General features: G+C 48.2%; 1 protein-coding gene across 2 annotated transcripts in view; it reads right to left on the bottom strand.

Annotated features, from left to right (window-relative positions):
* Positions 1-6,837: 6,837 nt before the first annotated feature.
* LOC311321181 (plasma membrane calcium-transporting ATPase 1-like) overlaps positions 6,838-22,756 on the bottom strand; it is a gene marked incomplete at both ends in the record, with an annotated part of 48,982 nt that continues 33,063 nt past the window's right edge. For both annotated transcript variants that reach the window (XM_084453116.1, XM_084453117.1), the window contains 10 exons: positions 6,838-7,215; positions 7,823-8,011; positions 8,247-8,354; positions 8,899-9,110; positions 9,599-9,812; positions 12,857-13,048; positions 15,289-15,395; positions 15,501-15,588; positions 18,182-18,361; positions 18,816-19,053. In XM_084453116.1, the coding sequence (XP_084309242.1) occupies positions 6,838-7,215; positions 7,823-8,011; positions 8,247-8,354; positions 8,899-9,110; positions 9,599-9,812; positions 12,857-13,048; positions 15,289-15,395; positions 15,501-15,588; positions 18,182-18,361; positions 18,816-19,053 (1,906 nt within the window). The remainder of the gene's footprint in view (positions 7,216-7,822; positions 8,012-8,246; positions 8,355-8,898; positions 9,111-9,598; positions 9,813-12,856; positions 13,049-15,288; positions 15,396-15,500; positions 15,589-18,181; positions 18,362-18,815; positions 19,054-22,756) is intronic.

The raw sequence follows: 22,756 nt of genomic DNA, 5'->3' as shown, positions 1-22,756 counted from the left end.
TATTGCACTACTAGCTATAGTGTATCACAAATATGTTGACTAGCAGCTGGTAAGAAGAGCAAACCTTGTAGTCAGATTGTTAGCCATGTTGTAAAAATACATAATTTTCTACCCTTAGTGCGAACTATCGCGATAACAGTTAACTTTTCTACCCTTAGTGCTAACTATCGCGATAACAGTTCACTTTTCTACCCTTAGTGCCAACTAGCGCGATAACAGTTCACTTGTATGTCGCCTAGCTACCTAGCCACGTTAGCCCCTAGCTGGCTATCTTGTCAACTCAGAATAGACACTTTATAGTGGCGTGTATAATGCTTTAACTATATGTATGGAGTACATACCGTGGTATACCAGTGAAGTAATATATTTCAAAACTTTAAATCCGTTGCTAAATCGAAGTCAAACAAGTCAAACGTTCAAAATCCTCTTCACAAACATCGCGTTCACTCATTTCAAATCTCTGGTCATGTGACCCAGGCGTGCTTCTTCTTCTGCTTTTGGTTTCCGGCAGGCTAGACACCGACGTGGCGTATTGCTGCCTTTCCCTGGCCAGACACGGTACTACACCCCTCCCAGACCCTCACACTCTAAGATGTAGGCCAGTAGCGAACGTAAAGCTTGCCACCGCCCTCCCCGCCTCATACCGGTGACTCCCATGGCCCAACAGGACCCTCAGAGACACAACTGGCTCCCCCACCCTCACCACAGGAGCAAACATATCAGCCCTCTCCCTCCTGTACCTCCCGCACTCCAACATGACATGCCTCCCCGTCTCCCTCCCCCCACAGCTACACAGACCATCCACATGTTTCCCCATCCGGGCCAGGTCCCAGGCCAGGCCACAATGACCAAGCCGAAGCCTGGTCATCATGACCTGTTCCCTCCTACCCCTCCCCAGGGCGCCCCTCTCCCCCCTAACACTCCCCTGGATCCCATGGAAATGCCTCCCTCTCGCCTCCACCTCCCACTCAGCCTGCCACCTCTCCATCAGCACCCCCCGTATCCCACCTCCCACTCAGCCTGCCACCTCTCCATCCCCCCCCCCCCTTATCCCACCTCTCCACTCAGCTACCCCCAGATCCACAACTACCACCTCCTGCCCTAAAGCCCCCTTAGCAGCTGCATCCACAGCCTCATTCCCCTCCACCCTCACATGAGCCGGGTCCCACATAAACCCCACCCTACCCCCCACCCTCTCCACCCAGTACAGAGCCCTACCCCCCACCCTCTCCACCCAGTACAGAGCCCTACCCTACCCCCCACCCTCTCCACCCAGTACAGAGCCCTACCCTACACCCCTCCCTCTCCACCCAGTACAGAGCCCTACCCTACCCCCCTCCCTCTCCACCCAGTACAGAGCCCTACCCTACCCCCCACCCTCTCCACCCAGTACAGAGCCCCACCCTACCCCCCACCCTCTCCACCCAGTACAGAGCCCCACCCTCTCCACCCAGTACAGAGCCCTACCCTACACCCCTCCCTCTCCACCCAGTACAGAGCCCTACCCTACCCCCCACCCTCTCCACCCAGTACAGAGCCATCACCAGTTCCAGGATGAGATCGGGCCTAACCCGTGAACCCCCGCTCAGGCCCCCCAGGGCAGCCGCTGAGTCGGAACACACAACCCCCCGCTGCGGGCGCGCACGCTCAACCCAGTCCAGCGCCCACACCCCAGTCCAGCGCCCACACCAGCGCCCACACCAGCGCCATCACCTCAGCAGTGAACACCGACAGCCCGTCAGGCAGCCGCCTGCCCTCGGTAAAACGCAACTGGGGGATATGGACGGCAAAACCAGCCTTCCCACTCCGGGGGTCCACCGAACCATCTGTGAAGATCTGCAAATGAGCCGCCCACACACTCCGCAACCTTTCCCTCATTAGCCCAGCCGGGCCCTCACCCCCTCCCCCCACCCTCACCGACCCCAGCAGGGAGACGTCCACCTCCGGCGTAGGCAAGAGCCACGGGGGCACACACGGCCAGACCACCACCGGCGCCACCACACCCAGGACAAGCCCCGCCTCCTCCATCCAGACCCGGTTCACAAAACTCCACTTCCCTCTCCTACTACTCCCCCACTCACAGCACCCCTCCACCAACGCCTTCCCTGGGTGACCAGGCCCCTGGCTAACAACCTTCCCTGGGTGACCAGGCCCCTGGCCAACAACCTTCCCTGGGTGACCAGGCCCCTGGCCAACAGCCTTCCCTGGGTGACCAGGCCCCTGGCCAACGCCTTCCCTGGGTGACCAGGCCCCTGGCCAACAACCTTCCCTGGGTGACCAGGCCCCTGGCCAACAGCCTTCCCTGGGTGACCAGGCCCCTGGCCAACAGCCTTCCCTGGGTGACCAGGCCCCTGGCCAACAACCTTCCCTGGGTGACCAGGCCCCTGGCCAACAACCTTCCCTGGGTGACCAGGCCCCTGGCCAACAACCTTCCCTGGGTGACCAGGCCCCTGGCCAACAACCTTCCCTGGGTGACCAGGCCCCTGGCCAACGCCTTCCCTGGGTGACCAGGCCCCTGGTCAACAGCCTTCCCTGGGTGACCAGGCCCCTGGCCAACAACCTTCCCTGGGTGACCAGGGCCCTGGCCAACAACCTTCCCTGGGTGACCAGGCACCTGGCCAACAACCTTCCCTGGGTGACCAGGCCCCTGGCCAACAACCTTCCCTGGGTGACCAGGCCCCTGGCCAACAACCTTCCCTGGGTGACCAGGCACCTGGCCAACAACCTTCCCTGGGTGACCAGGCCCCTGGCCAACAACCTTCCCTGGGTGACCAGGCCCCTGGCCAACAACCTTCCCTGGGTGACCAGGCCCCTGGCCAACAACCTTCCCTGGGTGACCAGGCCCCTGGCCAACAGCCTTCGCAATATAACGCAGAGCCAGCTTAACTCGCCGCAACCTCAGGGGGGGCTCCCCCACCTCAACCAACACGCCAGGCGTGCTTCTTCAACCTCAGGGGGGGCTCCCCCCACTCAACCAACACGCCAGGCGTGCTTCTTCAACCTCAGGGGGGGCTCCCCCCACCTCAACCAACACGCCAGGCGTGCTTCTTCAACCTCAGGGGGGGCTCCCCCACCTCAACCAACACGCCAGGCGTGCTTCTTCAACCTCAGGGGGGGCTCCCCCACCTCAACCAACACGCCAGGCGTGCTTTTTCAACCTCAGGGGGGGCTCCCCCACCTCAACCAACACGCCAGGCGTGCTTCTTCAACCTCAGGGGGGGCTCCCCCACCTCAACCAACACGCCAGGCGTGCTTCTTCAACCTCAGGGGGGGCTCCCCCACCTCAACCAACACGCCAGGCGTGATTCTTCAACCTCAGGGGGGGCTCCCCCCACCTCAACCAACACGCCAGACGTGCTTCTTCAACCTCAGGGGGTTCCCCCACCTCAACCAACACGCCAGGCGTGCTTCTTCAACCTCAGGGGGGGCTCCCCCACCTCAACCAACACGCCAGGCGTGCTTCTTCAACCTCAGGGGGGGCTCCCCCACCTCAACCAACACGCCAGGCGTGCTTCTTCAACCTCAGGGGGGGCTCCCCCACCTCAACCAACACGCCAGGCGGGCTTCTTCATTGCTTGGAAACGTTTCACAACATGATCATGTGACCTGAGCATTTCAGGAAATTATTTTCATGGCCTTTTTAAATGATACAAACCACAAAGTACACGTTGGTCTGATTTAAGTTGTGAAAAATGAATGGACGATAATATCATGTGTGAACATTTGATGTGAAATGTTACATTTTGTTTTATAGAATAGAAATAGAATAGAAAGTTTATTTTGCCCTATATAACCAGTAAAGTTACAGGTACACTCTTGTTATCACTTCCTTATATCTTTTCAGCACTAATCAATTCCTCATTCCAGGTCCTGGGTACACAACTAGATTCAGAATCTGGCAGTTTACTATCTGTGGTCTATCAAATTGAACTTCATCTACTTAATCCATCCAATCATGGATGACTATGACCTACAATTCAATTCAAGTATACAGTTGTACAGTATGGAATACCAAATGTGCCAAAATTCAAGTATAGACTACAGTTGTATAGAGTCATTTATTATTGTCTATTGTATAGGCAAGAGTCAATTATGTTATTTTCTACTAACTTATCACCCTAAGTAGCTTTCAGTGACTTTATTTGAAAGAATGTAATGTGTAATGTAAATTATGAGCCTGTAAAATCTGGGTGTATTTTTGATTCAACACACTTGGATTATTAGGCCAAAGGCTTTTGTCAAATAAGCTGTCACCACACACCCCAGGCACCAGAGAAGGGTAAAAATAAGACATCAATCGCACTTAGTAAACTAAATATTCATTTTTTATTTTCAAAAACCATACACATTACTCAACAAGTTTCAAAAATTAATATCGACCACATTATTACACTGCTGAAGATAAACAGACATTAAGTTACATTACCTTAGGCTACTTTGTTACCAGACAGTGATAGAAAAAAAGAATAGTCCATAAAGAGATATATGAACATTCATTCCCAGGTCAGGAATGACACTACAGAGAAACTACCAGACTCTTCTTTTTTCCTCCTAATCATTTTTTCACTCTATCATAAGATGCGGTTTGAAATTGTAAAACAAGAAAAATCTATTGTGAATATGCGATCAAGCAATAAGACATTGACCTGGAACATGACATGACACATCTCCACCTTCACATTAGAGCCATAATCACATGAATAACATTTGAAGCATTAACAGCATACTGTACCACTCTAGTGCATTTTTTCACAGTTCAGGCACCTATCATTTTTTGTGCCATTCCATGTTTCCAGGATTCTGGATTTGTTTGAATTGCACCCACTGATAATGAACCCTACTATCTTGTTGACAAACAATTTACTTAGTAAACACATTATGACAGTGATGATAATTTTGTTGTACTGTACGCTTGCCAAAAAAAATATCTGTTTTAATGCATTTCAACCCTGACCTAACCCATAAAGCTCAGATTTTTGATTTGGGATGAAAGCCTGGGCCTTTCTATAAAAATATGAAGTACAAAGCTATATACATTACACAGTATCCAGTGCCCCTAAAGAAGATTTAGTGCAATACAGTATTCCTGTGTCTACATTTCCCATGAGGTATTTCAAAAAGCAGTATCAATATGTTGGCCAGCTACCTCAGATCTTTCAGTTGCATACATCAAAGTTCATGAAAAAGATATGCATCCCTTTCCGGTCCGTGTCATCACTTACTCAATGATATATTGTTTTTGTTTATCATACATATAAGTTAGCAGGCTCACCCAATGATCATACTTTGCAAAATATCTCCCCTTGTTATCATTCAACAAATGTAATTACAGCAACGTGATTTCTGAACCAATAACAACAACCTTGACAAAATCCTAAACATAAACCCATGACAATGCGTTCGCTTTACACAACTGGAACAATAACATTAGTTTCCGGCCACACTTAAAGTTATCTGACTATACATTAAGTCATTGTGGAGCTTAGCTTGGCTGTACTGTATAATGGAGCTTTGCTTGGCTGGACTGTACAACATTAATGAGAAGTGGTGGTCAGCATGAATGCATGTGAGCACGCGAAACCACCAAACCACTGAGACACTGAGACTAACCCTAACCCTGACCCTGACCCTAACCCTAACCCTAACCCTGACCCTGACCCTAACCCTAACCCTGACCCTGACCCTAACCCTAACCCTAACCCTGACCCTAACCCTGATCCTAACCCTAACCCTGATCACCCTTGCTTTCTACTGAACATCACATGTAGCTTTGGAAGTAGTTGAGAAGGGAGAATATTAGCGGAGTAAAGAAGCAGTCTGGGCATTAGTGGATGTTCTCCTGCTGTCTGTCTGTTCTATCTTGTGAACCCCATTCACTTCTTGCTACAGATTTCTACGCACTCTAGCTGGAAACATAAATACCATAAAGAACTTGCAGGCAAAATAGTTGTTTCAAAATAAGCTTTTCTTTCTAAAATGCAGCGATATCTAATACAATATGTACAATTTCAATATCTAATACAATATTTACTATTTCACAGTACCTTTGCATCATGCTTTGTGTTGGGTAGGTCTTTTACCAACATTTGAAAAACTAGCCCAAACTTGTAAACAGATCTGCATCAAATGGGTCAAATAAATAAATAAATAGCCACTGCATTGTTTTTACTATAAAGGAACTGCAGATATGCAGCTATGAGGCAATCAAACCTGCCTTCCTTTCAATACTATTAAAATCCTTTTAAATTATTACTTTACCCCAGGTCTCCAGACCTAACTAACTTGATACAAATGCCCAAAAATAAAATCATATTTCTAGGGGTCAAACACATATTAAGCATAAACATAAAAACTGAAGAGGTCCCTGAAATGTTTGGTGTCCTCAAGTCCAGTCTGAGCCAAACCTCCGAAGGCCCTCTTCTTCGCCAACTGCATTGAGTTTAGTGGGTTTGGTGGGTAACTTCTAGTACTGGGGTGTCTAGAACCCCGGAACATCTCATACGTAGGTCTGTAGGACCTGGGGCAGCTCAACGGGACGTCTCTAGAACCTGGGGCATCTCAGCGGAAGGTCTCTAGAACCTGGGGCATCTCAGCGGAAGGTCTCTAGAACCTGGGGCATCTCAGCGGAAGGTCTCTAGGACCTGGGGCATCTCAGCGGAAGGTCTCTAGGACCTGGGGCATCTCAGCGGAAGGTCTCTAGGACCTGGGGCATCTCAGCGGAAGGTCTCTAGGACCTGGGGCATCTCAGCGGAAGGTCTCTAGGACCTGGGGCATCTCAGAGGGAGGTCTCTAGGACCTGGGGCATCTCAGAGGGAGGTCTCTAGGACCTGGGGCATCTCAGAGGGAGGTCTCCAGGCTGTGCAACGGGCTCCCGGGGCATGGAGGGAGCCCAGCAGCATTGTGGGGCAGCGTGCCGGTCTTTGAGTCCTTGTGGAGGGGGATGATCATGTCCACGGCGTTATTGTTCTGGTTGGGCGCGGTCGGAAGCGCGGGGACAGCGGAGAGCAGGGACAGAGGGGGCGGGACCTCGGCGTTGCGTTTGGTGGGAGGATCGTCCTCGCCCTCTGTGTCGTCGATGTGGGGGATCTGGGACTCGGAGTCCTCTATCCGGAACTCCGGGTGGCTCATGAAGTTGTGGATGGAGTTGCGGGACTCGGGGGTCTCCAGACCCTCATAGGGGGACATGGTGTCTCGGAAGGCGTTGACCACACGGATCTAGGTTGACAAAGAAACACGTCACAATCCAGTCTAACAAAAAGGGAAATGTAGTTTAAGAATAGATTCCTTAATAAAAGAGACTCATATGGCCTTCTAACAAGGGTCTAACAAGGGGCCTTTCTTTTAGACAACTTGCAAGCACCAACATGAACCAAGTTCAAATCAAAACAATTTGATCCCCTGTAATGTATGGAAACCTCATGACCATACATACTTTGTGGGATGAACTCCAATGCAATGTTCTGCCCATGCAGGGTCGTGTTCGTACCGGAGTCTGAACGTCAGGACAACGTTCTACACAGACTCGTGTTCCTACCTGAGTCTGTACGTCAGGACGACGTTCTTCGCAGGGTCGTGTTCCTACCTGATTCTGTACGTCAGGACGACGTTCTACACAGACTTGTGTTCCTACCTGAGTCTGTACGTCAGAACGATGTTCTTCGCAGGGTCGTGTTCCTACCTGATTCTGTACGTCAGAACGACGTTCTTCGCAGGGTCGTGTTCCTACCTGATTCTGTACGTCAGGACGACGTTCTTCGCAGGGTCGTGTTCCTACCTGATTCTGTACGTCAGGACGACGTTCTTCGCAGGGTTGTGTTCCTACCTGAGTCTGGATCCTGTTGAGGCCGCGGCACCAGAGCACCTGGCCCCTCCTCAGCTCCATCTCTGCGTGGTCGATCTCGTCCATGTCCTCCATCTCCTCCAGCTCCTCCTCGGGGATCTCCTCCTGCTGGGTGCCGTGGCCGGCGGTCTTCAGGAACTTCAGACGGCTGGTGGGGATGGTGGTGACCAGCTGGGCCAAGAGAGATTTTTCATTATTTATTTTTGCAGAATTTCTGCAAATTTCTGCTTTCCTGGGTCACCAAAGGATGCCTAGGTTACGAGCTGGAGCTATTTTCAAACAATATTCCTCCTGTCACAGTGGAAATACATCTCAGAAAATGTCTTCTGCCCCAAAATTAAATGTACTTTAATAGATATGAAAATACACAAAGTGAATAGATTGGAGATTGGAGTGTCAAGCTCACCTGCCCCCATAGAAGACAGCCAAAACCCAGGAACACACACCACAGCCACTGGGCACAGGACAGGCTGACACAGCTGAAGGGCTTCCCTCCAAACTGCACAATAACAATCTGGCAAACAAATACACAATCACAGTGGTTCACATGGGCTTACATCAGGTTACAGGATGATGTGCAGTTTAGTTGGCCATTTGACAGTTCTTTAATTATCAAATTATTATTAACAAAAAATGATTTAGTTATTTAACTGGTGTAATATGCTACATGTCATCCATTTGTATTGTATGTAGCTGTTAAAGTCAAAAAATGTCCTTTTACAAAAGAATGACAGTGAATGTCCCTGAATGAACCAGAATGCTAACCTGGTGTATAACCATCTGGGAACTCTCCGTTGGAAACAGTTTGGAAAAGGGAAGGCACTTTCAAAAATACTTGGCAGGTGATTGGATGAACCATCTGTGTATCACCATCTACTGTATCACGCGCTAACTTCAACCACTCCTCGCTGTCATCACACCTAAACCCTCCCAACGTAGCTGTTTGTATTTCCTCATAGTCTGGATCAGTCTGGACCCTCTCTATAGAGATCAGTTTGTGCCAGATAAGAAAACAATCTAGCCAATCAGCATTGATTGCCTAGATCATCTCAGCTCACCTGGATGATGAAGGTCCCGAACACGATGGAGCAGAAGATGAGGTTGTTGAAGATGCCTTCGAAGACGTTCCTCTCGCCGTGGATCTTGCGAGCGTTGATCTCGTTGAAGAGCTGCATCATGACGAAGGTGTTGAAGACGATGGTGTAGTGCTCGGAGGGCGGGGCGTGGAGGGGGGCATACCGGCCGCTGTCGATGTCAAAGATCTGCTCGCCTGCGTTACAGGAAATGACCTTGTCACCGGGCGCTAGCTTCATGGATAGTATTGAAAAATGACTCAAAGCTGGGGAGTTACACTCACGCACTTATAGGCATAACAATGACAAAAGAACACAATTTATTGTATTATTTTACAATAGCAGCTGCTGTATTGTTGTACATTTAAATTAAATAAATATCTTTCAGAGCAGTTATGATTAATAGGCTATTTTGAATCATTTTTATGACCTCGCAACCTTCCACCTCATCATCCCCCCATCCCCGTCCCACGACCCCCCATGGTCCTGGCCCCCACTTTGGGAACCACTGGTCTAGACTAGCAGGTCTGAGAGGAAACAGTGTTTGTTTCAAACACAAGACTTTGTTTACTGTAGCTTGTAGTCTTGCAAGCTAAATTCAATGAAGTCAATCTGGAACACAAAACAATTTCTACTCAGTATTAAAATGTCCAGGCAGAGGTTGAAGGCAGCGTGCGGCGCTCACCGGCGAAGAGCAGGGTGAAGATGATGGTGAGCTGGTAGACGGCGTGGCCCAGGATGTTCTTCATCATGGTGCGGGAGATGAGGGGCTTGTTGCGTCCGTAGGGCTTCCTGAGGAGCAGGGCCTCGGAGGGGGGCTCGGTGGCCAGCGCCAGGGAGGCGAACGTGTCCATGATCAGGTTCACCCACAGCATCTGCACCGCCTTCAGGGGAGAGTCCTGGAGCAGGGGCGAGGAGCGGAGAGAGACGGGTCAGAGACGCAGGAGAGGTGGGGGGGTAGGAGGTTATAGACAGAGGGAGACAGAGGCCCTTGACATGGTACTGTGCAGAAACGAAGGCCAACACAATACGCATTTTGGAATTGTTCAGAAATGGTTAGCAATATCGCAACATTGACATTAGAAGCAACTAAGGGGTTTCAAAATTCACACAACTCATCTGCAATTATGTAGTTATCTAGGAAAAAGCAGGGAGCATCTTAAGCTGAGGATTGTAGCTGCAGGGAGAGAGTGGAGTCTGTTGGGAACTATATTATAGTCTATACTATATATAGTAGGCTATACTATACTAATAGTTCCCTATAGTCTATAGGGAAAGGGATGGGTAGTGCTCAGAGAGCCATTGTACATTTTTTGAGAGATACACAGTTGTATAACAGAATTTAGGTAGGTCTATCTATTATGTTTCCCCAACTCAAGTTCTTATGTAGACCGTGACATGTATGCATACTCCGGTACACTAGGTGGCGGTATGCACCTTCTAAGCTTAAGATTGCAATCAGCCAACAAGCCCAAAGAAGAAGAAGACGTCCCACAAACATATCCCACTTTAATAGAACATGGTTCTCAGGTGCGCTTGGGGATTGTGCAATGGCGACCAGAGATATCCAGAGAGACTACAGGGATCCCGCTTGATCAACTTTCCAAAGCCTAAAACACAGTTGGAGAAGTGTTTAAAGTGGATTAAGGCTTGCGGAAGGCCCCACACACACCTGAATGTGAGCAACATCAACAAGCACAAGGCTGTGTGCTCAAAGGTAAGCAAGAGAAACATAGGCTTCAGTAGGCTGCATACTATTTATGCCATTCTGTAACATTTGAGTTAAACAGAAGGCATCACTTGTTATCTTATAGATGGATAGATAGATAGATAGATAGATAGATAGATAGATAGATACTGTAGATAGATAGATAGATAGATAGATAGATACTGTAGATACTGTAGATACTGTAGATAGATAGATAGATAGATGGATGGATAGATGGATAGATAGATAGATGGATGGATAGATGGATAGATAGATGGATAGATAGATAGATGGATAGATAGATAGATGGATAGATAGATAGATAGATGGATGTCTAGCCGAGCGTTAGCTAGCCAGCTCATCGTATCTCCCCTCCCCTACCACAGTCAACTCCAGAACAGATTGACCCCTCAGTTTACATTTCTGACCCCTCACTTTCAATTACAGCCCAACATTTTTGTAAGCTAACGAAATTGCAAGAACAACCCAAATATTGGCGAGAGATAAGGTCTACAAGTCATCGGTTTCTTGCGTGTTGTCTGCTATTCAGCCTTTTGCCGACTGGACACTTTTACTCCACTTTCATCAGGTTGTCTCACCTGAACTCGTCCATTGAGACAAACCTACTCCCTTCAATCAGTTGTGTTCATGGGACTGGAATGACCTCACCTCTCCATTTTCTTTTTAGGCTACTCTGTTATATGTATTTTGACTGCTTTTATCATTGATTGACTGATACACTGATTGATTGACAATAACCAATCAATAATAAACAACACTTTCGATCCTGATTCTATTTATTCCATAAGTGAAACGACGTACATTTAGTTCACTGTATTAAAAATGTAGCCTAATTTTATGATGATAAATGAATGATAATAAATAGGTTTACGTTTAACACACACCTGGGACCGCATATCATTCCATTTTCAGTATTAATGCGCCTCCCATTTGATCCAATGCATTGTGGGCCTATTATTATGTTTTTTTCAAAATAACATTCCATCCAATGCATCTGTTGCCTGTCAACCCATTTGTTAGGGGAACTATTTTGCTCGGCGGAATTGAGGGAATGATGCTTCGTTTTGAATAAATGTTAATATTTTACATTGCTGTGTGTTTATTTTACACTAATAGCTGTAGTAACCGTTGTATAAAAGCAATAAACCACTCGAGGCTGTGTGTTATAGTGATTTTATAACAGCTAGGGGGTTTTAACAACGGCCCCCTAGCTGTTATAAAATCACTACAACACAACACACGGCCTCCAGTGGTTTATTGCTTAAATACAACACCCATGGAAATTAGGAATTGGAACTTGTCTGGTTGATGTAACAACTGAGCTAACGTTGGCTAATGAGAACAGCAACCCGAGTGCATCAGCTACAATCTGTGACACACTTTGACTTTCTCTTCACTGTCATGCCTGCGGCAGTAACACTAGCCTACTCTGAGTAAAAAGTTATGCACTTCTTACATAAGGGGTTTCATTAGAAGGTCTTTACTAGCAGCACTCTGCTACTTGAAGAAAACAGTGTCTAACTGCCTATTTGCCATGTGTGCCTGTTTAACACCATATAGCAAGCAGGTTGAAATATTTTTTTCTATCTCACAGCATTTTGTTGGCGGGGATGGACCCACCGAGCTATATCCAGACCCTATACCAGCAGATGGCACCAGATGTAAGCCTGCGCGTCCGCCAAGGAAGCGACCCCTGCTTGACCCTGAAAACCACCCTGCCCCCTCCCCATCTAACAAATCCCTGCAGGAAGATACTGACGTGTAAGTCTTGAAGACTGGGTATTGTCAAAGACCTTATAGGCGGTATTGCAAGAACTAAAAACACTTTTTGCCAGGGGACTGAATCAGATTTTAGTTTCATTTAATCGTGTTATAAATGTTGCATTATCTAGTATTCATTTGTGAACCAAAGATACTGCAAGTTCTTGTTACAATCAAACAAAAATATATAAATAATACTGAGACCAAATACTTAAAGATTAATGAACAACATTAAACTGCATTTATTTGATTTACGCTGATGATTTTGATACTTCACAGGAACACCAATCCTTCAGCAGATGTCATCAACCCCTCACCTGATGTCATCAACCACCAATCAGAGCTCAGCTCTCCAGCTACACAGAATACATACCAGATGATACTGCCCTCAACTTCAGGCTCTATCATGTTTCTGTCAGACAGTGCAGCTGTGGGCGGACAGGAAGGCCTCACCTGGGTGATGCAGGCCCCGGTGAACGCCACGATGACGGCCACCATGTTGACGGTGAGCTGGAACTGCAAGAACTTGGAGATGCTGTCGTAGACGTTCCTCCCCCACATCACGGCCTTCACGATGCTGGAGAAGTTATCATCCGTCAGGATGATGTCTGACGCCTCCTTGGCCACGTCTGTGCCCGCGATGCCCTGTAGGGACGTGGCATCAGGCCGGTTAGGCACAGTAGGGCGACAGAGCCGGTCCAGTCCAAGTGATCTAGTGATCAGATGGGCTCTTGACTTGGCCAGCTTAGCTAGATGTGTTATGATACGTCAGTACCCTTAGCCTTAATCTGAGCTCCAATCAATCATCCTCACATCTGATTGATGGGAGTTGTCATGCCAACATGACAGCCACAGCACTATTCTCTGGTAGAGGGACAACCAGAGGTCTGGACTAGTCAGGAAATATTGATGGGATTTTACATTAAAATGCGCCAGGGATTGCTAATTTTAGACAGAGTTTAGACATCCTCCCATAAATTAAATACCATGTATCTTTCTGTCTTTCTCTCTTGTTTTGTAACTCTCTAACACCCTTATAAGACATAATAAAAAGAGCACAGTGAACATGTTGTCCCCCACCAATGATGCGTCGCGCTTTTGTAGCAATGAAGCCGTGGGAACAGGTGAATCTTCTTCTCTGAATGTACGCATGTGTTTGTATATGTGCGCATGTGTATGTGTACGCAGGTGTATGTATATATGTATGCATGTGAATCTATATATACACGCATGTGTATATTTTAAATGTTGCAGGTTCATACACCTATCAAGCTTTAATAAGAAACTGCCAATTATGGTTTGTGTGCTGATGATTTCTGTATTTACAATATTGACATGTTTTTCATATTATATGATGTTTTCATACTACAAAATACATCATGTATTCCATTTTTTTTGCAATGGACAAAATGTTGCGATTGGATGTGATTTGTTAGCTACTGTGAGGATGAATGTGTTCAGGCTGATCACGGTGGTGAGAGATGCTTAATGACTGAGAAACTTCAACACCAGTTCTCAGAAGGGAACTCGTCCTCTGTCTGGAAAGACCTCAGATCACCAACTACAAACCGCAAGCCTACTCCACTCCACCAACCACTTGTGATTGGCCAATAACCTGAATGAGTTCCAATGGGACACCCCTAACACCATCCCCCATGACATGATCTAGTCTAGCTGGCCATGTAGTGATGGCCATCTAGATGTGTTATAAAGTTACCTCAGTAGCCTTAATCTGAGCTCCAATCAATCATCCTCATGTGTCATTGATGGGAGTTGTCATGCCAACATGAGAGCCACAGGACTATTCTTTGGTAGAGGGACAACCAGAGGTCAGGACTGCTCCTCCTGACGTTCATCCAGGGACACGGCCGCCTTTGGGAATTTTCTCAAATAACAGAGCCCTGATGTTGTGCATGCTGGCTCACTGAACTGGCTGTGACACACTGAACAGAACCGGACCTGAATTTGATCAGTTGCACCTGTGTTTACCCTGCTATGACCATCAAAATGGCCGCTGTGAAAATGGCCTATTGGGGCACCTCTGTGATTACTCCTCAACTTTGGGTGTTATTCCCTCATGCTTTCCAGCAACGTTCATTCTGACTCGTGTGTGCGATACAGTGTCCGTATACTCAGAACTTGAGTTATATACTCAGAACTTGAGTTATATACTCAGAACTTGTAGTTGTGCATAGTAGACGATTGTTCCCCACAGACTCACGACCTGAGGGAATGACTTATAACTTCACGGTTGGATACACACAGTATATGACCGAGCCATCCTCTTTCTAATGTATCCAACATGATCCAACCAAAGAAGCGTCATGTTGTGAAATATAACAGCTATAACTAATAATAACTATCCACAACGCACCTAACCTTGATACTAACCTATGAGAATCCTAACATTGAGAACAAGCACCAAAAGAGCTACTAAACACATCAAGCTCGACTCTGAAGCCCTGGTTTTGAGAGTAGACAGCCTCCTGAGTAGAACAGACTCTACTTTCACTGAGACAACAAGCTTAGTTTTTTTTATGTACAAAGCAAAATGTAATTGGCAATGGGAAAATGTACTGTGGGTACCAGGTCACTGGACTACTTACTTACTTACTGACCAGGTCACTTGAATGGCTCTGGTGATGTGTGATGGATGAACTAACGGACACCGATTTCATCGGGTCGGGAACAACAAAACTTACATTTTTATTTAACCTTTATCTTGTTTAACCTTTATTTAACCAGGCAGGCCAGCTAATAATAAATTCTTATTTCCAACGTCAGCCTGAACAAAACCATTTTTCATGTAACAATGACAGTGAGTGAGTTCAATGAGATTTCTGTGGTGTTACTGTAAATGTATGGAGCGATATCGGGTATCATACCATGGCAAATCCAACATCGGCTTTCTTCAAGGCAGGCCCGTCATTGGTTCCGTCTCCTGTCACCGCCACCACTTGCCGTTGGTCTAGTACAGTGCTATCAATGATACCTGTAAACAACAGCCAACATTTCCCCAAGCTTCAGGATCTTTCAAGACTTAAATGTGGATCTGTACCTCCCCGAAAAGACGAGATGTCAAGAGCACTATACATACCTTTGACTAGAGTGTGCTTATCAGTCGGCGAGGATCTGGCGAGCACGCGGAGTTTGGGCCAGATCTTATCAAGGCGCTCCTGTTCAATCTGAAAAACAAACGTTTCTGGGTTTTAGATCCGCAGCCTAATAAGTGATTGGGAAAAATGCAGGTTTTGAGAGGAATGTAGAGTCCTATCTGTCCTAGTTGGGTGTGTATCAGTGTAGAGTCCTACCTCCCCCTGTTCGTTGTGTATCTGTAAATTTTATTTATAAAGCACATTTAAAACAACCTAAGTTGACCAAAGTGCTGTACGGCTCCAGAGCAACAAACACGCAACAGAACACTACAATACACAATAAGCAATATAAAATACAGTACAATACAGGGGCCATCGGGTGTCCAGCTCAACCTGAGTTGAAGGCCTGGGAGAACAGGTGCGTCTTTAAAGAAGACTTAAACATCTCTATGGTCTGGGCAGACCTAATGTGCCAGGGCAGACTGCTCCAGAGCCTGGGGGCCTAGGGGCTGGGCAGACCTAATGTGCCAGAGCAGACTGCTCCAGAGCCTGGGGGCCGCCCCCCTAAAGGCTCAGTCTCCTCTACTCTTCAGCCGAGTCTTTGGGACAGATTTTTGACTGAATAACGGACATTTGGGGAGAAGGGGCCCCAACAAACCAGTGGTACAGTCTAAGGCAGGGGTGTCAAACTCTGGCCCGCGGGCCAAATTTGGCCCGCAGTGTAATTATATTTGGCCCGCGAGGCAATACCAAATGACTAGTAGAGCTGGCCCGCCAGTATTATACAGCGCATTCACCGCTAATACTACAAATCCCATAATGCTCTGCTGTTGTTTTGGCGCGTCAATCAAGACAGGACCCAGAACGCCCTCTCTTCTGTGACAGTAGTCATAGCAATCTCATACTACAACTGTAACCGTGTTACCCCTTCTTAAAAATGGCGAAAAGAAAGGCAGAAAACAGAAGCTTTACGTTATGTAACGTCTCACTGTGATAGAGACACCTGTGTTGACCTAGCCGGCCGCTGTGTTTGCTCTGTTCCTGTTCATTCAATCCTGTCTGCCTTCTTGCCGGCCTGTCTGCCTGCCTGTCTGCCTGGCTGTCTGTCTGCATGCCGGCTGTCTGTCTGTCTGCCTGGCTGTAGGACAGTCAGGGTTTTACAAGCTTCTCTACTGAGCAGATGGAGCACCAACACTTGTGTCTGAGGGCGTATTCACATAATAGTGCACACCATTGATGCGCACCAAAAGCGAAAGTGATAAGTGCATATTCAATGTTAAAGCAAAACTTGTTTGGGTCCATATTAAAATTTTCATTTGTTCAATATTGGCCCGCGACGTTGTTCAAGTTTTACATTTTGGCCCACTGTGTATTTGAGTTTGACACCCCTGGTCTAAGGGGTCATGACTAAACATAAATGATCTCAATCTTATTTTCATTAAGATTTAGTTGGGTGTGTATCAGTGTATAGTCCTACCTCTCCTAGTTGGGTGTGTATCAGTGTAGAGTCCTTCCTCTCCTAGTTGGGTGTGTATCAGTGTAGAGTCCTACCTCTCCTAGTTGGGTGTGTATCAGTGTATAGTCCTTCCTCTCCTAGTTGGGTGTGTATCAGTGTAGAGTCCTTCCTCTCCTAGTTGGGTGTGTATCAGTGTAGAGTCCTACCTCTCCTAGTTGGGTGTGTATCAGTGTATAGTCCTTCCTCTCCTAGTTGGGTGTGTATCAGTGTAGAGTCCTTCCTCTCCTAGTTGGGTGTGTATCAGTGTATAGTCCTACCTCTCCTAGTTGGGTGTGTATCAGTGTAGAGTCCTACCTCTCCTAGTTGGGTGTGTATCAGTGTAGAGTCCTTCCTCTCCTAGTTGGGTGTGTATCAGTGTAGAGTCCTACCTCTCCTAGTTGGGTGTGTATCAGTGTATAGTCCTTCCTCTCCTAGTTGGGTGTGTATCAGTGTAGAGTCCTACCTCTCCTAGTTGGGTGTGTATCAGTGTAGAGTCCTTCCTCTCCTAGTTGGGTGTGTATCAGTGTAGAGTCCTTCCTCTCCTAGTTGGGTGTGTATCATTGTAGAGTCCTACCTCTCCTAGTTGGGTGTGTATCATTATACAACGGGTAGTTTCGACCTCCAAATCTGATTGGTTAAAAGCCATTGTATATTCACAATATACCACGGGCAAAGCCTCTTTATCGTTCTATGTGAAATATCACTGCACCAATTATTACTGCCTGTAAAAACGTTAGTTCCATTGTGTCACCGTCTGTTGGTTACATTACGGTTTCTCCTAAAGAAAAAAGGATGCAAACCACTTTTGCAACTTGCAGTTGCACAGCCAAGGTAGGCTACACTTCGTTCATGGCTAGCTAGGTTGGTCAGGAGTATTAGATTTGGTTGCTAGGGATTATTGTTCGTCGTTTTGAAACTCCATAGCAACGTCATAGTTTTATGAACTACCTTTCTTGGCGGAGTTAACTAAAATCGACATCAAGCCACTGAAATACTAGGTATTTATCTCATAAATGTTTCCCGGTGATGGAACCGTTGTATAAAAGCAATAACTCACTCGAAGGTTGGGGTATATGGGCAATATACCGTGGGTTGCGCTGGTCAATGAACGCAGCACAACCCATGGTATATTGGCCATATACCGTACCACACCCTCTCATGAGCTATTGCTTCAGTGTAGAGTCCTACCTCTCCCTGTTCGTTGTGAATCCGTCGGTTGAACTCCTTGCCCTCGATGCAGAGGAAGTCGTCTCCAGGATGGATGATGCCGCACTTGGTGGCGATGGCGCGCGCCGTGTTGATGTTGTCGCCGGTCACCATGCGTACGGTGATGCCAGCTCGCTGGCACTTCTTAATGGCGTCAGGGACCTGTAGAGCGCAAGGGAAGAGAGTCCAGTGTGACTGTCCTTAACCTGCCTTTCACATATGCAGTCTGTACACTTCCTCTGAATTATCACTTTTCTTATTTTACTCAAGACGCCTGTCAACAAAAAGCAGTGTTTACTTCAAATTTTTCAACTGATTTTGCCTCTCACCACTGGTGAGTTAGCATATCATTCCAACATGCCTGGCAAAGCAAATAATTACACGGTTACTTTGGTTAAACGGGTAGAGAATTGGCATAATGGCTAAGACTGTTCTTTAGGCCATACGTGATAGTGATGATATGCTGTTAGGGTCTAATGTATAGTAATGTTGCGTCTGTTTTTCTGACTGTATTCCCTCTTTCCCATCGCAGATGAAGATTCCCTCTTGTATCCATACCTACTCTGTGTATGAAATGCGCTCTATAAATCAAGTTGAATTGGATATGATGAGCTACCTCAGGCCTGACGGGGTCTTCGATGCCCACCACGCAGATGCAGGTGAGGCTGCTGAGGATGTTGTTCTCGTTGTCCCAGTCGGGCTCCCCCTCCCCTGGGGGGAAGTCCCTGTAGGCCAGGCAGATGGTCCTCAGACCCTCGGAGGCCATGGGCTCGATCACCTTCCTCACCATGTCGTCTCTGTCGCGGATCTTGAACACCCTGGCCTCCCCGCTGGCTGCCAGGATCTTACAGCATCTGGGTGGGGGGTCACAGGGCCTGTTAGGTTGGGGATCATACCTGGGTGGGGGTCACAGGGCCTGATAGGCTGGGTTGAGGATCATACCTGGGTGGGGGTCACAGGGCCTGATAGGCTGGGTTGGGGATCATACCTGGGTGGGGGTCACAGGGCCTGTAAGGCTGGGTTTGGGATCATACCTGGGTGGGGGTCACAGGGCCATACTCCTCTCTCTCTCTCTGGCTCATCCTCCTCCTCCTCTCTCTCTCTGGCTCATCCTCCTCCTCTCGCTCTCTCTGGCTCTTGCTCCTCCTCTCGCTCTCTCTGGCTCATCCTCATCCTCCTCTCTCTCTCTGGCTCATCCTCATCCTCCTCTCTCTCTCTGGCTCATCCTCCTCCTCTCTCTCTCTCTGGCTCCTCCTCCTCCTCCTCTCTCTCTGGCTCATCCTCCTCCTCTCTCTCTCTCTGGCTCCTCCTCCTCCTCCTCCTCCTCCTCTCTCTCTGGCTCTTCCTCCTCCTCCTCTCTCTCTCTGGCTGAGATTTATCCCCTTCCCCGTTAATTTTATTGTCGGGCGAGTTGTTGACGGGGGGTATTTATCATTTTTATTGTGATTGTCGCGTGAGTTGTTGACAGGGGGGTGTGGGGGGGTTGACTTTTGCCCTGAATTCTGCACCTTTGGTCGTGAGGCGGGGTTCGTTCGATCCACCCGATCCCCCCCTGGCTACGGGCCTGTAGTATGTAGGGGTTGGTCATTTCTCCCTGGCTATGGGTCTGTAGTATGTAGGGGTGGTCATTTCTCCGCGTGAGAATGTGTGGCGTGTGAGCGTGAGAAGAGGCAGCCCTGATCGCTACAATGGCCAGATAGGCTACTGAAGTCATTTCCGTAGTGTCACAATTTGAACGCTAATTTGAGTTTTGGGGAGTTTTGGATGCTCTGCTCTAGCCACCCAAACAGCAAGGCAGCTAATGCTAGCCAGAGCCAGATGTTAGCACTGTCCAGAAGATTCAGTCCAAGCTGCTCACTGTATGTCGACAGGGGGTGAGCGGACAGATACGATGACCACGCTCTTCTCTTATCTCATGTCACTCGTATGAAGGGGAGTGAAGGACCTAGAGCCTTTGGAGAAGTGTCCAAGGAGCCTAGCTAGATTCAGCATCTCTGCTGTGCGCACAATGAAAACAATTCAAACCGAGGGAAGTTCTCGCTCGCCTCGTCTCAGGTCAGCCGAAACATCGCGTCCACTGGATATCTAAAATAGCCAACAGGGCTAAAAGGTATAGAGGGTGATTTGTGCCAAAATTAAATACAATACACACATTGAAATACTATACACATACAATACGTGTAACAATAAAATCAATACAAAAATGCTTTGTTTTTCAAGACGGCAGATGGCTGAGCATCAGGACCGCGAAGGAGAGGTTCCACAACAGCTTGAGCAGCGCAGAGGGGGGGTGGGGGAGATACTGGTCGTGGGGGGAGGGGTCTGTCCAGGGGGGGTCTTCAGTGTCAGTCTACAGCAGTAGCCTATCACACGACAGGGTGTGCTGTTATACTGAATATAGGCTACCTTTATACAACAGTTCAAATAGAGCTGTTAACAGTGCAATAGAATGAAAGGTTTATTCGCCATGTGTAACAGGTACGGGTACATGTACATTTGAATTTGTGTAATCGTTTGTCCTTACAGTATCTTATCAGTTCCTTATTTCAGTCCTAGGTACACAGCTAGACATTCAAAGGTTCCTAAACTGGCAACTTACTATTCTATCCGTAGTGTATCAGTCTATCAGTATCATTCTCATCTACTTAACCCATCCGATCATGGATGACTATGTCTCTGTCCACAAGGCAGCGCAGTTAAATAACGTTCAAGTACATAGTTGTGCAAAGTGTTCAATGGTTCAAGTTGTGCATAGTGTTACTTCAAGTGTACAGTAGTGCAGAGTCTGTTGTTGTCTATTGTATAGACAAGGTGCTCAAAGTGTCCAGTGATGAGTGGTTGGGCAGCAGTGAGGCGGGTGTCAGTAAGGAAGGGGAGTGGGATTGAGAGACTGCTCCGTCAGAACAGCCCAGTCGCGGGGGGGTTAACTGTCCAGGCAGAGGGGTGGTGGGGGGTGATAATGGGTCTGGGGGGGGGGGGGGGTTCTGTCCAGGCAGAGGGGTGTTGGGAGTGATAATGGGTCGGGGGGGGGGGGGGTGGTTCTGTCCAGGCAGAGGGGTGTTGGGAGTGATAATGGGTCGGGGGGGGGGGGGGTTCTGTCCAGGCAGAGGGGTGGTGGGGGGTGATAATGGGTCGGGGGGGGGGGGGGGGTTCTGTCCAGGCAGAGGGGTGTTGGGAGTGATAATGGGTCGGGGGGGGGGGGGGTGGTTCTGTCCAGGCAGAGGGGTGTTGGGAGTGATAATGGGTCGGGGGGGGGGGGGGTTCTGTCCAGGCAGAGGGGTGGTGGGGGGTGATAATGGGTCGGGGGGGGGGGGGGGGTTCTGTCCAGGCAGAGGGGTGTTGGGGGTGATAATGGGTCGGGGGGGGGGGGGTTCTGTCCAGGCAGAGGGGTGTTGGGGGTGATAATGGGTCGGGGGGGGGGGGGTTCTGTCCAGGCAGAGGGGTGTTGGGGGTGATAATGGGTCGGGGGGGGGGGGGGTTCTGTCCAGGCAGAGGGGTGGTGGGGGGTGATAATGGGTCGGGGGGGGGGGGGGGGGGGGGGTTCTGTCCAGGGGGTGTCCTCAGTGTCAGTCGACTGCTGCTGTTGGCGGTTGAGCTTGCGGACCGCATCAGGAAACAAGCTGTTGTGGAACCTCTCCTTCTTGGTCCTGATGCTCAGCCATCTTCCTTCTCTCCGGTGAGATGGTGCGAACAGGTGGTAGCTGGGGTGCTTGGTGTCTTTTGTGATGGAGATGGCCAGCAACAAGGGGCAACAGATTATGATTGGTCTATTTAATCATTTATTTGGCTGCGCCAACATTTAATTTATAATATTTGTATTCCCTTGTATTAATCCCTTGTAGTAATTATTGATTCCCTTGTATTCTTCCTGTAATAAACCTTTGTCTTAATTGATCTTGTTGATTGCTGAAGTAGCCTAAGCTGGGTCACAACTCCTTCAGCCTCACGGTTCTGTCAGGGGTGGTCCGGTCCAGAGCCCGTTCTGCAAGGCAGCAGCATCCTTCCTGTCTGGGTGTTGACCCAAAGCCTTCAGCCTGCCTGGGCCTTCACTGCCAGGCAGCAGATTCACTACCCTGTGTCCCTAGGTAGGGTAGGGCGTCTAGAGAGCGTAGCGGCCTACTAGCCTACCACTTGCCCAGGTGGACCCCCAGACTAGTGGAGGGTAGGAGTTGTCTTAATTCTCCATTCTAGTTTAGCTCCCGTTAAAACGACCCACTGCCCCGACTGCTCTTACTCTCAGAAGAGTAATTGAGGAAGTGCGGGTCTCCGAGAGGAAAGCTACAATCATTTTTGTAGGCTTCTCCAAAGCAATAGTGTTTCGTTGCTCTGATTGGTTGGAGATTTATCCAACTACTCCCACCATCACGAAGTTACCTGTGCCGAAACCGCACATCGAAATACAATACATTGTATATTGTAAATACAATACACACACTGAAATACAATATGGTTGTATTGTTTTTACTTCGACACAAATATTCCTGACCGACTTTGAAAAACAACGCATTTTTGTATTGTTTTTCGATGTGTGTATTGTATTGAATTTTGGCACATAAT

The sequence above is a fragment of the Borostomias antarcticus genome (genome assembly GCF_949987555.1).
Source record: "Borostomias antarcticus genome assembly, chromosome: 18".
Lineage (NCBI taxonomy): Eukaryota > Metazoa > Chordata > Actinopteri > Stomiiformes > Stomiidae > Borostomias > Borostomias antarcticus.
Note: the sequence above shows the minus strand (reverse complement) of the source record. Positions and strands in the feature narration are given on the sequence as shown.